The sequence below is a fragment of the Podarcis muralis genome, chromosome 5 (assembly GCF_964188315.1).
Source record: "Podarcis muralis chromosome 5, rPodMur119.hap1.1, whole genome shotgun sequence".
Lineage (NCBI taxonomy): Eukaryota > Metazoa > Chordata > Lepidosauria > Squamata > Lacertidae > Podarcis > Podarcis muralis.
This window is the reverse complement of record NC_135659.1, coordinates 18,630,385-18,647,723: the sequence shown is the minus strand read 5'-3', so window position 1 is coordinate 18,647,723 and position 17,339 is coordinate 18,630,385. Positions and strand designations below refer to the sequence as shown.

The window sequence follows — 17,339 nt, the reverse complement described above, 5'->3', positions numbered from 1 at the left end:
TGAATGAAACAGTGGATGTATCATTTTTGTGCTTCATGCTGTGGCCACAGACATGTGATCTGATGGTGAATTTGGGGTGACCCAATGCAAAGATCCTGAGGATCCATGTGGATCCATGCTTTTTAACCATGTTTTGCACCATTGCAGCCCCAGGCAACAGTGGGTGCGTGGTTTTTTTGGTGCAGGCTATAGCCATGGACATGCTATGTGATCTGATGGTGAATTTGGGGTGACCCAATGCAAAGATCCTGAGGATCCATGCTTTTTAACCACGTTTTGCACCATTGCAGCCCCAGGCAACAATGGGTGCGTGATTTTGGGGGGGCAGGCTGTAGCCATGGACATGCTATGTGATCTGATGGTGAATTTGGGGTGACCCAATGCAAAGATCCTGAGGATCCATGTTGATCTATGCTTTGTAACCACATTTTAAGTGGGGAGCGAAGGAAAAACAAAGAAGGGACATGAGAGGGGTGTGCAGAGAAGCAGCTGGCTAAGAATGCCCCCTCTCTCTCTCCCTCCCCCCCTCTCCCTCTCCCACTCTCTCTCCCTCTCCCCCAGCAGCACCGGAGCACAGAGAGGAATTAGAAAGAACGACACTCTGCTTGCAGCAATCACAGCAACAAACAGAGAAGGGTGGGCAGTAAGACCCTGAGGCAGAATGCAGGAAAGCAGTCACGGAGAAGGGAAACCTGAAACTCTTTTCAGGTTTCCCTTCTCCGTGACTCGCGATTTGACTTTTGCTTGATTTTTTGGCTCCAGGGACCACACATTCGCTCTATAACACGCACAGACATTTCCCCTTCCTTTTTAGGAGAAAAAATCTACGTGTTATAGAGGGAAAAATACGGTAAGTAGCAGAATAAAAGCCAGCAAATTGCAGGTACTCATTTCCTCTACCACAAAATCATTTGCGGCTATAGATGCCATATGCTTATTTGGACATTTTTTAATTACAGTGTTTAACAAGAAGTCAGTGGGCTGGTGAGTGGCCCATCAAATAATGACCACAGATTCTCAAAATATATTTACCTTTCCCTCTCTATTCCCTCCCCTTGATATTAAGCTAAACCTACCACAGAATGCTTTAACCTGGAATTGTGGCTTTCTGTAGCTCTGCTGCCACTGCTTTGTCCTATCAGTACAGGTTGAGGCAAGTATGCAGTGCTCTGGAACAAGCAGGCATGCCACAATGATATATATTCCTCAACCTGCCAGCACAAAATGCCTTGGTATTCCTCTTTGCTAAAACCAGAGCTGCCCCATTTAAGAACAATGGACCAGGTTTGAAGGGTTTGCATGCAAGCCCTTTCAGAGTTAATGGAAATTACACAACAGCACTCTTTCTGCCCCAAGTGAGAACAGTTTTTGGCCTACAAAAGGTATTCTCCATGCCCAGAGATGAGGCAAAGGGAAGAAAGCATTTGTTTTAAATGTGATTCGAAAGAGTTATCTGTTCAATATTGTAATATATTTAAAAAGAGCTTTTATCAATTTCATTAGAGCTCAGTCTATTTGTTTTTACAGTAATAAGATTACTGTGTGCATATATAATCAATGTGTTGCATATATCTGCAATTTGCTTTTTCATTTAGCTGTACTTTCAGGGTGCCTCTATGCATACAAATTAAGCAATGAGGCAGGCTAGTTTTGAGTTATGCTCATAAACAAAAATCAGAACCACACATTTCTACCGTCTCAAACCAATTTTTCTAATTTCTTATTTCTGGTATGGAGGAGACAAATCTGTTCTTTATAAGTAAATCTCCACAACGGGGAAGCTTTTGATTCTGCCATTTCTTCACCCATCCTCCATGCCTCTTTTTCTTTCACCTTTCTGTCTTCCTCTAAATAGCCACCTTAGTGTTTCTGCCACTGGAGTAAGCATGGGAAATTTTCCCAGACCAATCTTTAATTGCCCTTACAGAAGCTGCAATGTTTGCAATATTCTAATGCTCATGAACACCTACCTTCATATCATCACCAAGCCAAGCAATGCCTGAGGTTTTGCCGACTGCAACAAAATCTCTTAATGCATTATAATGTTAATTGGTGGCAGGTGCTAAGAGATTATATTGCCACTGTGTATTCCTGAAATGTGGCTAACTACAGCAAAAGTAGTACCTGTTTCATGAGATGTTTCCCTGCATCCAAAGTAATTCATATCACAACATGTACTGCATGTATCTACCTCCACTGTGCCCACATGACAAACAAGTTTTTAGATCCAACACACAGAAACCTGTTTTCATGCATGCTGTGTTTATCCAGATATTTGGGGAAAACGGTTCATAAAAAGGACATAAAATTCCTATGAAAATGTCATCTTTTCACAGCCCTGCTGCTTGATACTAAACAAGAAGAACATCATGTGAAATTATACAAAAAAGAAGAAGATCCAATTTAGGTTGATTATTCAATAGTAGAATGATCAACAACCCTGTAATACTGAGGAATGTCTATACAAACTATGGGACATTTTCATGATGCACTTTCAGAAAAAGCTCAATTCGAATGGCAAGGCTGATGGCCTTTGACAATAGTACCTGGATGATACAAGCTAATTTTAATTTACCTTACACCTAGAATGGATTATATGTACTTATGAAAGTCTGTAACTTTTTATTAGTTATTATAGTGGAAACATTATTATGAAAGAAGAAGTGGGTGGGAAGGGAGAGCAGGGGATAGATTTGCTATGTTTAGAAAACTATCTCTTTAAAACAGGCATAGGCAAACTCCGGCCCTCCAGATATTTGGGACTACAATTCCCATCATCCCTAGCTAACAGGACCAGCGGTCAGGGATGATGGGAATTGTAGTCCCAAACATCTGGAGGGCTGGAGTTTGCCTATGCCTACTTTAAAGTGTGTGTGTGTGTGTGTGTGTGTGTTTTATTAAAAAGAATCTGGTCACCATTACATTAGGATTTTAGCCTTTAAGAATTTGGGCACGTACGATTTCTACAGCTACAGTAGGAATATATTTAACTGGTAGTCCAGGTCATATCAGAGATGCTGGAAAACCCTTTGCAACCTTGGTCCTGCATATAACTAAGCATGCCTCTATAACAACCCGTGCTGTTTAAAATGTACTAGAGAGACCCTGCTCAGTGTCCCTCCTTTCATCTACCAAGATGTTGTGACCTTTATATGAAGGGAGGACCTGACCTTGTAAGGCTTGCTCGAGTCCATCTCTGCCATTAGAAACCTTGCTGTGAAGTTCCTTTCTGTCCAGCAGTTAGGAGAGCAGGCAGAAAAAACATAAGTTCCTCTTTAATCAGAAGACAGGGGCACTAAAAATGGAATGTGTCATCCATGGAGGAAAGCTCTTCAAGAACTGACTTGAGTAGGATAAAATATTCAAACTTCACAGAGCAGAAATCCATGCAAGGAAGAAAAAAAAAATCCAAACTGGCAGGGAAGATCAGGCTGGTCAACAGATGCATAGCAGGAATGGAGGGATTTTCCCGAGTGCCTACTCTACATCAGAGCTTGCCATGCTTTTGGGGTTTGTGGGCATATCTGCAAAACTGAGAAACTGCTCTGGTCAATCCATGCGCTCCACAACCTAGTACATACTTTGTCTACTCGCTACTATGGAATACTTCTTTCATAAAGAATACTTCTTTATTTTGGTAGGGGGAAGAGATTCTGCAGGCGCGAGGGAAGTCCTCTGCAGGTACAGGTGTGAACACAGATACATGTTGGTGACTCCTGACCTAAAATGGCTGACCAACAGAGGCCCACACAAATTTAGGATTCACAGCCCTCCACCCCCCAAAAAAACCCAATTGGTAATTGGGGTTCCTACCTGCTACCTTACATGCTAAACAGAAATGAACTTTCTGAAGACTACAGTGACCACCAGAAATACTGCTTATATTTTCCACCTATTACAAACTTAAGTTGGGCAAAAAGGCAATCAGTCTGGACACTTTCAGCATCCATTCTCTGTCACAAAAATAGGAAAAGTAAGCCTAACAAAGTTCTGGTGAGGAAAAAACATGGTAAAGGCAACTTACAGTGTACACATTAAACACCATATAAATTGTTTGTGAATGTAAGCTGGTTTACAAAATTCCATCAGGACCCCAGGTTGACCAAGAAATACAATTCAGAATGAGGCAACAGAAAGAGCAGAAGGATTGAGTCTTAATAACTGAGTTAATGGGAGTCCTAATGATGTCCTTAATTGTGCTTATTTGCTTTACCCGTGTAATTCATTGGTTTCTATGCATTTTCATTGGAAAAAGTAAAGCAAATACAGTGGTACCTCGGTACTCAAATGTAATCCGTTCCGGAAGACCTTTCGATTTCTGAAACATTCAAAAACCGAGGCACAAAGGGCTGGCTGCAAGTTCAATTGGGAAAATTGAAAAACACACAATGGAAGCCGTTTGACTTCCAAGGCGCGTTTGAAAATGGAAGCAATTACTTCTGGGTTTTCAGCGTTCGAAAACCGAAACATTCAGCTTCCGAGATGCTTGCAAACCAAGGTACCACTGTACCAACAGGCAAGTGCAATACATGAATCCTCTCCTTCATACACACCCACCCATCATAATGCTAGTTTACAACTATATACAGGCATGCCTTGGGTAGTCTGGTTACAGGCCATCCCCCCAAAACAAGGAACGCGATAAAGCAAGTCACACTTTTTTGTTTGTTTCCCAGAGCATATAAAAGTTAAAGGTAAAGGGACCCCTGACCATTAGGTCCAGTCGCGGACAACTCTGGGGTTGCGGCTCTCATCTCGCTTTATTGGCCAAGGGAGCCAGCATACATGTGGCCAGCATGACTAAGCCGCTTCTGGCGAACCAGAGCAGCGCATTGAAACGCTGTTTACCTTCCCACCGGAGCGGTACCTATTTATCTACTTGCACTTTGATGTGCTTTTGAACTGCTAGGTTGGCAGGAATATAAAAGTTACGTTTACACTATACTGCAGTCTACTAAGCCACCCCCCACCCCTGGTTGCAGGGTTGTAAGGGGGGAAACCCAGCCCCAACCCTAGCCAGCTCTACTCCCCACACCACCAGAAGACAGGTGGCAATGCCAGGGGGGTTCCTTCCCCTGGAAACGGCTAAGCTGCCTGCTGCAATATCTTCATGCACACTACCTGCCTGCAATGTATATTTTTCAGTATAGTGCAACTATTCCAGTTAACACATGCAAATGCTCATCCAGTTGACATCAGGTTGACATTCAACTGCTGATTGAGAGCAATATGGAATTTCTTCTTTCTGTATCAGATTCTCTTCTTCACCCCATTCATTTTTGCATTCATTAAAATATTTAGTACTTTTGCTTCACCACACGACTTATGCCATAAAAATGAATAATTCAATACAAATATAAATGAATGCTCAAATCAGCTTTGAACATAAAAAAACAAATTTTAAAGCAGCTTAAAAAAATAAGCTATCAGAATTAATTTGTATGAAATGAAAGAATCATAGCAAAAAAAAAAAAAAATTAAGTATACAGCAATGCTACAAGACCTGGGTAACATTAAGGAGATTTTGAAGGTGTTTTTTTTAAAAAGGAAAGAAGGCTGAGGGCAATAGATATCTTGTGGTGATAGTTAGAGGTCTTTACTGTTTTTGCAGCTTAATCACATTTTCCACTTGAATGTTTGGTGTGTCACAGAGACAGAGTTATTTTTATCAGACAGTAACCATTTCCAAAAAATTACTTGTACTTTGTCAAAGGCTGATGTATTCTGCTTAAAGGTTTGCCAGTGTTTATTACCATGCTCTGTTAAACCCATAGGGCTTTTTATTCACAAGATATGAAGCCGTGACTCTGTTCTTATAATCTTTGAGGAAACAAAATCGCTTTAGAAAGGATGTGAATATTTCCTTTTTACAAAGCTATTACCAGCTGTGGGGGAAATACACTCTGCAACCCAATCTCCATTGTTTTCTTCAAACTAGAAAAACTGAACAACACAGTCTTAACAGAAAGCATGCCTGAAAAGCATGCAACAGACTAAGGGACATGGCATTAACTAAACTGGATTGCCATTACAGAAGGCATGGGGAGTGATAGCACAGACACACTGTGCAAAGGCAACATGAGGTTTTCTGAAGAGGAGTTGCATACTGTATATGTTACGGGCAGCAAATTTTGAATTCCACAACCATCTTTGCCCAGTATACTGGAGCAATGGTAATTCTACACTACAGTTTTGAGCATTCTAAGGATATAGCATTGTTATATTAGCTAACATGGGGTATATGGGGGTAGTACCTCTGGTGGGGAACACGTTGTGCTCCTTCTGGGGTAGTTTGCCCACCTTTGGTCCCCATGCTGCACGCAGCTCTCACCTGTGGCTCCTAGAAGCTGTCAGCATGCAATAGAAGCCACACCTAAGAAAAGGATTTGACTGACTGGCTAAACCAAATAAAGGTAGCTGATGGATCTCAAACACTCAATGAGTTTGGGACTTCTCTTGTGGATTGAGCGGATGAGACCAATAGTGGGGCCAATGGTCAAGAAGGCATTTTCTGCATGTGCTGTAGAGGGAAGTGAAGGACAGGTAGGGCCCATCAACCTAGGAAGGCAGCCCATCTACAGTGTTAGAAACTGATATATGAAAGCTAGGAGCCATATAGCACCTTAAACCTAGGTTACGGGCACAACAATGGAATGTCTGGGCATGCTATTTTTATAACAAGAATACAAAGCTGAAAATGAATGAACTGCAGCTGAAATATTATGTTCATTTTTCACATGGTCTGGTCCTTCCCCTGCCCACCCCCTAATATTCTTAAGAGGGTCTTTCTACTTCAGAGAGTAGCTGGAAGTGGGGAGGCAGAAAAAGGTCCTCCTTTCCTTCCACTCTGCAGTTTTAATCTGAAATCTTAAGCGCAATACTGCACACAGAGCTCATAAACAGCTCGCGCTAATGAAATTCCCTGTCGCAAAATGCGCCTAGAACAATGGGAGTTTCGAACACTGCATATCCAGGAGAAGGAAAACTCCAGTCCTAAACTTCTGCTGCCTTGCGGGGTATCTTCAGGAGGAGAAAAGACTAAGGAGTAAATGCTACACAAATCCATAATGGAGTCCCTAAGATGATGGGTGGTGCCTTGCACACTTCTTTCCAGCTACTCCTGCAGCCAAGCTGGTGCCAAATGAATTGCTTTGCTTTCCTTTGGACTGTGTCAGTCAGGCTGAGAGGGGAGTTTTGTCATCTGGGCAGCCCAGGGCCTCCATACACATTGCCCAGGTGTGCATCCTGGGAAAATCACTTAGGTGCTGCTAATGTAGCCATTAGACTTCACCCTCAGAGGTGTGCTCCATTGTCTCTTGAGACAGACAGATGCCAAGAACATTAACTAACATTGTCAAAGCGCATATAAAATGGGCAGAACAGTAATTATTCAACTAGAGCTGTAATAATTGTTCACATGAACAAGAACACGGCCACCTGTATGGCATGGCAATCATTTGGAAAGAAATTCTGAGTGTCTGATTCCATGTTTACCCAAGCTCAGCTAGCCTGTGGTTCCTTTCAGTACACTTATTAAATGTATAAGCTACCTTTATATTTAAAGCATCATTTCACAAGACATCAAGTCACTGAACATTAGATGAAAAAATAAAACACCCGGCAGCGAAGTTTTATGATAGCAGAAGAGCCACAGCCAATTGGGGCCTCTTCATTTGGGGCCAACACAATGCAGCTACAGTTAAGGGGCTTAGATTCTGTACTCCCTATCATCAGCAACCCCTCTACTCTTGAGCATGAGTCCCTCCCAGCCTTTCTAAGGTTTGTGGATGATAGTGCTAATCAGAGTTCACTCTTCACAAGTGGAAATTGCAGCCTAAAGCAGGTTAAAATCCTGATTTAAGAAGACAAGATCTGCAGTGCCAACTCAGAATCATCTTGATCCTGAATCTGTGGAGCTAGTGGCAATATGTTCGGTGGTTGTGGTGGGACCTTCCATCAGTGGAGGGCTCTCATATGGATACAACTCAGTGGCCACAATGTAGAATGACAAATTTTAGTGGCAACTGGTACACGTACGTATACACAGAGATACATACACAGAGAGAGAGAACGATGACAGAAAATGAGTGTCTGAGATATTTTATTCTTACACCTCTCTGGAGAGAGGTGGAAAGAGAGACTCTTCCCAATAACATATTAATTAATGGAGACACTCTAGGGATATAATTTATCAGGATACTAGGCTTTTGTTTAACAGGAAAGCAGAACTGAAATAATTACCTCAGCTTTTCTAGAGTTGATAAAGAAAAGATGATTGTTTAAGTACCAAGTGTCAGAACTGTCTAGCTGATCGGTACTATCAGCAAAGAAACTATGAATATGACATATCAGGAATTCATAAAATTCAAATATAGGTATTTACTATTTTAAAAGTACCATTTGCTTCTTAATAGCTATGTCTTATTTCATTTTCCCCATTAATCTGCTACTTTTTCGGAAACAGGTTCCTGATCAACACGGTCAACTCCAGGGATTTGAAAATAAGCATACAGTGGTACCTCGTGTTACGTACTTAATCCGTTCTGAAGGTCCGCTCATAACAGGAAACCGCTCATAACATGAGGTGCGCTTTCTCTAATGGCGCCTCCCACTGCTCCCGCTCACATCCCGGGGCAAAGGTCGCAACAAGGGGCATCTACTTCCAGGTTAGCGGAGCGCGTAACCCGCAGCATTCATAAGGGGGCCGGTACGTTACATGAGGTACCACTGTACTGTTTTACTTATCATGTGTGCCCTCTCCCAATCAAAATTGCTGACACTGAAAACAGGTAACACAAGTAAACTTACCTTCCTTTCCTTTAAACCTTTCCTGATCATATCTGTTATAGGCCGCTGGAATTGGCTGCTTGTTGCGCAAAGTGGGGTCCTGAAAACAAAAATGTAAAGTATGAGTTTTGTGGCATGCTAATGTAAGTCATAAAAAAAAACAACCACTTAGAATATTATTACGATATGTGAAATGATGATGCAGAATTTACTTAGGGTTATATCCAATGGATTTGCTTAATGCAATCAATACACTTGCTTTTCGCCACTTCCTCCTAGCTCTGCAGGCTCCTGCACCCTTTGAAAAGCTGTTTTTGCATGTCAAGAAACCCTATTAAATATGAAGCAGAGGGCTGCAGCAAATTGGGGAAGTTGGGGAAAAACATGTTCCCCATCTAACGGAACATTAGATGTTCACTAGCACAAAACTTAATATTTTAATATATTCAAAGGTATTTCATATTAAACCTGATTTGCTATTTAAGCTTATCCATTGACTTATAAAACTAGGGGAAAGGTCTTCTAAACTTAGCGCAATATCATACTGTACTAAGTGAGGCTCAATTTAAAGAGTTAGCAAAGCAATGCAAGAGCTGTTTTCCAGCTGCCTGATCCCAGTGCCATTGTAGCTTTCCTAAACCAAAACCAAAAAAAACCCCCAAAACAGATTAGATGGATAAAAGTGGTTCCAACGCCATTATTGAATTGATCCACATGGTTCATATTTACAAATTTTATTGGCATGGCAAGGGTCAGTAGTTCTCAAACTAATCCAACAACTTATCAATTAAACCTAAGAGAAAGAATGGAATATATATACTAAGAACATTAAGAACACAGTAATCTTTATGTAGCTTTTATTGATCTTTCAACCCTTAATAATCGAAATTGACTGCCAACCAATTTGCCTTTTCTAACCAAAATTGCCGACACTGAGAACAGGTACACAGGTTCCACCAAGCCAGAGGGGTTTATTGCTAAGTAAACGCCATTTGGAACTGAGATGCACAGATTAAGTACAAACTTGGGAGGAGTGGAAGCTTTTCCTAAGTGTAATTGAAATGCTGTCAGCCTAATGGGGCAGCAAATTCCAATTCATCCATCTTTTGCATAGGCCATTTACTAACACGGTTTCAATCATTCGGTACAGTGTACGTGAAACAAAGTCCCATCCATTTCAATGTTCAAGTGGCCATCGCAGTTCTGGACGTCGTCTTATCATTGCATGCAAGTTACGGCGAGAATGGAAAGAGTGCACCGGACTTTGGTACAACTAGGAATATGAATTTTGGAAAGTGGGAATTTGAGCCAACTCAACCACCAGGTATTGTGCCTCATCGTCATTACTTTGTAACACCAGGCTGCCATTGGTTTTAAGTCCTGGTCACCTTGCTGATTCTAGATAAACAAACTCTATCCTAACTAAGTGACACGGAAAACACAGAAAGGCATGGAAACAGCAGGGGGATAGAAGAAGAGCTGAGATATGCCAATGAAGGTCCACAGCAGAGGCAAAACCTGAATGCCATCCAGAAAGAGTGGTAATTAAAGTACCCTCTGTAACAGATCCACTATTAATAAAACTAAACAGTATAATAGTATTTTAGGGAGTCTTGTTAGTAGAATCTACACCAATTTGGAATTTGGGGCAGTATACAATACAGGGACATTTGGTTGCACAATATAATTTCTCTTCCCTCTCTTCTCCAATCTGCACACTAAACCTGTTCTGGGGGTTATTCCAGGCTTCTGGAGCAGATTTGGGGTGGGTGTAAGGCTTGCACGGAGAGCAACTTTCGTTGCACAAACTGAAATCCTTGCACTAACAGAACTATTTTGTTGGATGCTGCCCTTGTTTTTGAATAAATCTGTTTTATTTCACACAAGTATATGGATTCAAACACTTCCTATGTTTATTCTGGACTCTTTTTTTTGAAAAAATGTTGCTACAGTCAAACCTTAGTTGTTGAACGTAATCCTTTCTGGAAGCCTCTTCGGCTTCCGAAACGTTCAATAGCCGAGGCACTGCTTCCGCCTAGTTGCAAGAGCTTTGGATGTTCGGGTTCCGAAAAACATTTGAAAACCAGAACACTTACTTCCGGGTTTTCGGCGTTGGGGAGCTGAAACATACGATAACCGAGGCATTCAGGAACCGAGGTTTGACTGTACTTGGAATTTTAAGGAAAGTACAAGTGCCAACATTTTCAAAGTCCTTTTAAAATTAGCAAGCATTCTGTTTCAATTATCTACATAATTTCTTCCAGGGTGTAAATCTTCACATAAACCTCACTTCTGTAATATGGACATTCAAACTATTGCCATGACAAAATACAAGGGAAGCAGTATTAAAGATATCTGTTTTGCAATTAAATGCTCAGTACCTGAACCCTTCTGGCTTTTTAATTAAACCCAAATCCCTTATTGAGGAATAAGTCTTACCACTGGTGCAGTATTTGGTGCTGGTCTTTGTTCAGGTGCACGTCCTTCTTCTCTTGCTTTGACGGACTGAAGAATTGCAAAAATGTTCTTGGCAAAGTTCTAGAACACAAGAGATTGAGTGTTATACTATTTATCTGTTAACCAGTGTCTTCTGAAGCAGTGTATAACAGAAAAGTGTGGTATATAAATTTACATCTATACAGTGTACTACAAAGTATAGCTAGAAGCCACAATTTTGAGAAATGCAACTGACAAAACCACTGAACATTTTCTGCCACTCTTCTGTCGCTTACTGTTTGCACATTTTCAGACAGTAAGTGATAATAAGTAGCATGTGAAACATCTTTTAATCAATTTGCACATGCACATGAGTTGTCACATATTTCCAGTTTCTGTCTCTTTGCACAAATGTATTAAAGGAAGAGAGACTTTAATGCTTAGAAAATACAAAGTAGCTAGTGACAAATGCCCTCCTCTTAACACTTGGTGACACTTTCCTTTCTTCAGCTTGGTACAAGTGGAGGAAAAGGCAGGTGCGAAGTTTAGTTAGTGACCTTTGTATGTAAATGACCCTTGCAACCCTGGGCTCATTTTGGAGGAAACACAGGATATAAATCTATTTGATAAAATGTGTGTCTACATGAGCACTAGCGCATACGTTCTAATTAATTACAATAATCTTTCTCTCCATGACATGCGAAGAGGTTTTATGAACTCCACCCAATGCTCCTATGTGTTACAACATAAAGAATAATGAAGTCAGCCCATAATTATCAATAAAACATCAGTAGATACTGATCGGATAAAAAGAGTAATACAAATTGTGACAGACAGTACAGTTTTCAGAAGACATCAGAAAGAAGGCAAAAGTGGTTCCTATTGAACTTCTACTGGTAGGGAATTCCACAGGGCAGGGCTTCCCACACTACATTACATGTAATACTCTAGTATACTCATTGATACAGGGACATGGGTGGTGCTGTGGTCTAAACCACTGAGGCTCTTGAGCTTGCCGATCAGAAGGTCAGCGGTTTGAATCCATGCAATGGGGTGAGCTCCCGTTGCTCTGCCCCAGCTTCTGCCAACCTTGCAGATTGAAAGTATACCAGTGCAAGTAGATAAATAGGTACCACTGTGGCAGGAAGGTAAACGGAGTTTCCGTGCGCTCTGGTTTCCGTCACGGTGTTCCGTTGCACCAGAAGCGGTTTAGTCCTGCTGGCCACATGACCTGGAAAACTGTCTGTGGACAAACGCCAACTCCCTCAGCCTGAAAGCAAGATGAACGCCGCACCTCATAGTTGTCTTTGACTGGACTTAACTGTCCAGGGGTCTTTACCTTACCTATCCATTGATCAATGTATTACTATGAACCATATTATAAAAATATATCCTAGAACATTAAGAAAAATCCTTATGTAGCCTTTATTGATCTTTCTGCGGGATTTGACTCTATTAATCGAAACACATGGGAGAAATTTCAAATTGCCAATATCAAATGCAGACTTCCGCTATTGATCCACGAAGTATACGGCTATGCAGAAATGAGGCTCAGAGTAGGTTTAAAGGGTAGTATGGTTAGTGATTTTAAAACGTCACAAGGAGTAAAGTGAGATTGCATTCTGGCTCCCACTCTTTTTAATTTTTATATTAATGATTTGGTGCCTATTTAGCCAATGCAAACTTCCCCTCTCCGGTAATTAGAGACAGAAAGAACTCAATCTTGATGTATGCAGATTATTTAGTACCCCTCTCTCCTTCCTCAAAAATCTCTTGGAGATGTATAGCACATACTGTAAACAGGAAAGCCTAGCTACAAATTACTCTTAAGACCAACATTATGATTTTTGGCAGACACAGACCTACATAGAGATGATGCTTGGATCCTCTCGTGGAAGTGTCACATGGAGACAGTAAAAGTCAAAGCACAGAAAACCATAGGGGCACTGATGAAATCCTATTACCAAAAGGAAGGTCAGCTGACTGAACCATCAGTCAGAGCCGCTAATAGCCATGCTTCGCAAGACGAAAAAACCGCAAGACGAAGAGACTCGCGGAACGGATTAATTTCGTCTTGCGAGGCACCACTGTAGTTGGTAGCAAAGGGCTTACTCAAATGCTCCATGGCTCTGAAATCTGGGGCTCTGATTCAAACTCCATTAAAGATTTGAAAACCGGACAGAATACAGTCATACCTTGGGTTGAAGTAGCTTCAGATTAAGTATTTTCAGGTTGCACTCCGCGGCGACCCGAAAGTAACAGAGCGCATTACTTCTGGGTTTCGCTGCTCGTGCATGCGCAAACACTCAAAATGACGTCACAAACATGCGCGGAAGCGGCAAAACGTGATCCGCAGACACGTGTTACGTTTACTTCAGGATGCGAACGGGGCTCCGTTCGTATCCAGAGGTACCGCTGTATATTTTTTTCTGGAAGCTTTACTCTCCACCATCAGGAATATCAGCAGCTCTTTCTCGTACAGAGGTGGCCAACAATTAAGGAAAGAGCGTCCACAAAAGGGGAGTTTCAACTAGAATATATATTTAAGAGATTTTAAAATTTAAATGTTCTGTAACTAAACTATATCCTGACCACCTGGCAGCATAAATGGAGGGTACATAAACCTGGATGCAGGGCAAAAATACTAGTAATCTGGTAATCTAGTTGTAAATTACTTAGGTATGTTGATTTTGATGGGTCTACTCCAAACATGACTAATATTGGATCTTGCCTTAAAGCATAAAAAGCTAGATACACTAGACAAATGACGACTCGGGATGTGCACAAATGTGTAAGAAGCAAGAAAAACATAATATAGGCCTTTCAAACCAAGAAAATTACTATGTTAACCCTATTAAAAGGAGCTCAGCATGAGGCAGCATAAGTAAACCATATTAGGCTGTTTAAAAGCAGCATATAATGCTAATATCAGTCATATTTAAAAGGGCACATATTTAACAAATTTACATCAACTCTCAAGATGCACTTCATATTGAATGGCATATGTACACAACAGATGTCCTCCATTACCGATAATTCTAAGTAATAATGAATGTATTCAGTAGCAGAGCTCCCTGCAAAACATTTATAATGCAAAATGGTTCTCTCCTATTAAGTATGGAAACATTAAAGCATCAAAAAACAGACACAAGCTGCAAAGTTCTAAGTGTGCTACTTTCTTAGTAATGTGCCTGTCTTGCACGTTGATGTGTGTTTTAAGACTACACGAGAGCAACCCAGGGCCCCTTGCGGTAGTAATTCCATTAAAAAAACCAAAACCTGACCATCTCATTCAAGTCTGCTGCATAAAGTCATCTTCAGAAGCGGCTGGAATGATATAGAAATGAATGGACAGTTCAAGCCTATACCCCATTTAAAAGACTCTAAATGAACTGTATTTTTTAATAGAAGGTCCAGTGCAGATATAATGCTAGCTAGCTCCCTTGCTTACTGCAGTTAGCAAACAAAGAGCCAGCCCTTGGGAATGCACTGAGATTCCTCCCTGAAGAAGCTTTGCTCTTCTACTTCAATCACGGTTAAGCAACTTTTGGCACCGACATTAGCTGCAGTGGAGCTAATGAGATGGGAAAGAGAAATGGGGAAATGGTGTATTTTTTTAGCCCTTTTTTGAAATTTTCTAGTGTTTTCTTTTAAAATGAGGGAAATGCTTTTTAACTCAAGGGTTTAAAGAATTATTTTAGTTGTGCTTTGCCCCTCAAAATGGATTCCAATACAGTGGTACCTCAGGTTAAGTACTTAATTCGTTCTGGAGGTCCGTTCTTAACCAGAAACTGTTCTTAACCTGAAGCACCACTTTAGCTAATGGGGCCTCCTGCTGCCACCGTGCTGCCGGAGCACGATTTCTGTTCTCATCCTGAAGCAAAGTTCTTAACCTGAGGTACTATTTCTGGGTTCGCAGAGTCTGTAACCTGAAGCGTATGTAACCCGAGGTACCACTGTACCTGCTTACGACAACCTACTGTATTAGGATATTATTTCTGTACTGTAGACAGGTTCAACTCAAAACCTAGAGCTAGAAATTACTTCAACAGAACTGGAAGCATGTGCTCATCCGCATGTAACCCTAAGCAATAGTTTAGCATGATTTGTATTAACTTTAGCAAAGTTGAGCACAGCGTCCAGCTCCTCCTCCACTCCTTCCATATGGCCAGGAGCATGACTCCTGCCCAGTTTATTTCCAAATAATCTGTTTAGCACTGCTTTAAAATGAAGTCTGACAAGTTGCTCATTGCGAGAAGTGAGGTTACAGGGAACCAGACAGAGGGCCTTCTCGGTAGTGGCTCCCACCCTGTGGAACACCGTCCCTTCAGATGTGAAGGAAATAAGCAGCTATCCTATCTTTAAAAGACATTTGAAGGCAGCCCTGTTCAGGGAAGTTTTTAATATTTAACGCTGTATTGTTTTTAACACTTGATTGGGAGCTGCCCGCAGTGACTGGGGAGACTCAGCCAGATGGGCGGGGTATAAATAATAAATTATTATTATTATTATTGCTAAACAAGTTCTCTTACCATGAACCTGCTTTAAGCTATATCATATTTTATTATTCCATCCACTTTCGCACAAACTGCAATTTCCAATACTTATGGCCTTACAGTCAGATGGCATCTTCAGCAACAACTAGTAACTGTGCAGGAGGGGAAAGATCTTTGGCTGAAGTCACAGAATACATAAGTGGCTGGAAATAAGGAGGCTCAAGCTTTGCGTGGTTTGAGAAGTTCTTGGCAGGCCAACATGTGCTCCACTGCCTGTAGGCTGAGAAGCTCCTATTTGCATTTCTTCAGCTGAATACACTATTGTAGTAGCATCACACACACACACACACACACACACACACACACACACACACAACAAATGTCCATCTGTTATGCCTGGGCACATTTACGTGCAACAAATAAGCATCTGCTCCAGACAATTAGACCTAGAATGAAGTGATGCTCAGTAAGTACACACATACGTGGCAACAGATGGTGGCAGCGTAGCAACTTACACAAAATAGTTCAGTACACTGACTTCCAAACTGTGTGCAAGGGCACACTCGTGTGTTGCAAGGGAAAGGCTGAAGTGTATTTTCAACAGCTAGGCCACCAAAGCTGGACACTTCGGGCACCCTACGTCACTTGAAGTGGGGAGGACAAGAGCAAGAGCTGCAATTTGTTACTCCCATCCAGGACACGGGTGGCGCTGTGGTCCAAAGCACTGAGCCTCTTGGGCTTGCTGACTTCAAAGTTGGTGGTTCGAATCCCCATGATGGAGTGAGCTCCCATTGCTCTGTCCCAGTTCCTGCCAACTTAGCAGTTCGAAAGCACGCCAGTGCAAGTAGATAAATAGGTACTGCTGTAGCAGGAAGGTAAACAGGATTTCTGCGTGCTCTGGTTTCTGTCACGGTGTCCCATTGTGCCAGAAGCGGTTTAGTCATGCTGGCCACATGACCCGGAAAGCTGTCTGTGGACAAACACCAGCTCCCCCGGCCTGAAAGCGAGATGAGCACCACAACCCCATAGTCACCTTTGACTGGACTTAACCGTCCAGGGGTCCTTTACTTTATAACCCCATCCAGCACTTCTGCTGTTCCACAATACCAACCAAATTTTGCCATACAAATCCCCCATTGGGCTTTATCACTTCTGCAATCAAGCCTATGGGCAAACTCATTTGCTAAACCAGCACTGTACAGTTGAAAAATATATTTAACTTTCTAAAGCTCAGAATTCAGTCTTTTTTATAAAAAAACAAAAAACAAACCCAAACCTGATTTATTATGTTCAATGTGTTTTTAAAAATTGTTTAATGTTTTAATTATTTATTTTCCGTACTAAACAGTATTGCAAAAGTATTATTTCTTAAGGTATAAATATAAACATAAATTACTCCCCTCCCTACATACAGGATTCAGATTATATTTCTTTAAAGTGTGACATATTCTACAAACAGGATTAAGAATTTTCTGTTTGTTACGTATTTGATCTACTACAATATATAACACCATTTTTTCCCTTTAAAATGTTCAGTCTTCGAGATGCCAACAGGTTACCGCTTCTTAAAATCTCCATAAAGTCATTTCATGTACTCATAAATCTAATCAGGGATGGGTA

The 17,339-nt window shown here is 41.3% G+C and overlaps 1 protein-coding gene across 1 annotated transcript in view; it reads right to left on the bottom strand.

Annotated features, from left to right (window-relative positions):
* CDC73 (cell division cycle 73) overlaps positions 1–17,339 on the bottom strand; it is a 109,666-nt gene that overhangs the window by 67,617 nt on the left and 24,710 nt on the right. Inside the window, exons 8-9 of the mRNA XM_028732528.2 lie at positions 11,227–11,325; positions 8,809–8,887 (exon numbers count right to left, since the gene is read on the bottom strand). Coding sequence (XP_028588361.1) covers positions 8,809–8,887; positions 11,227–11,325 — 178 coding nt within the window. The remainder of the gene's footprint in view (positions 1–8,808; positions 8,888–11,226; positions 11,326–17,339) is intronic.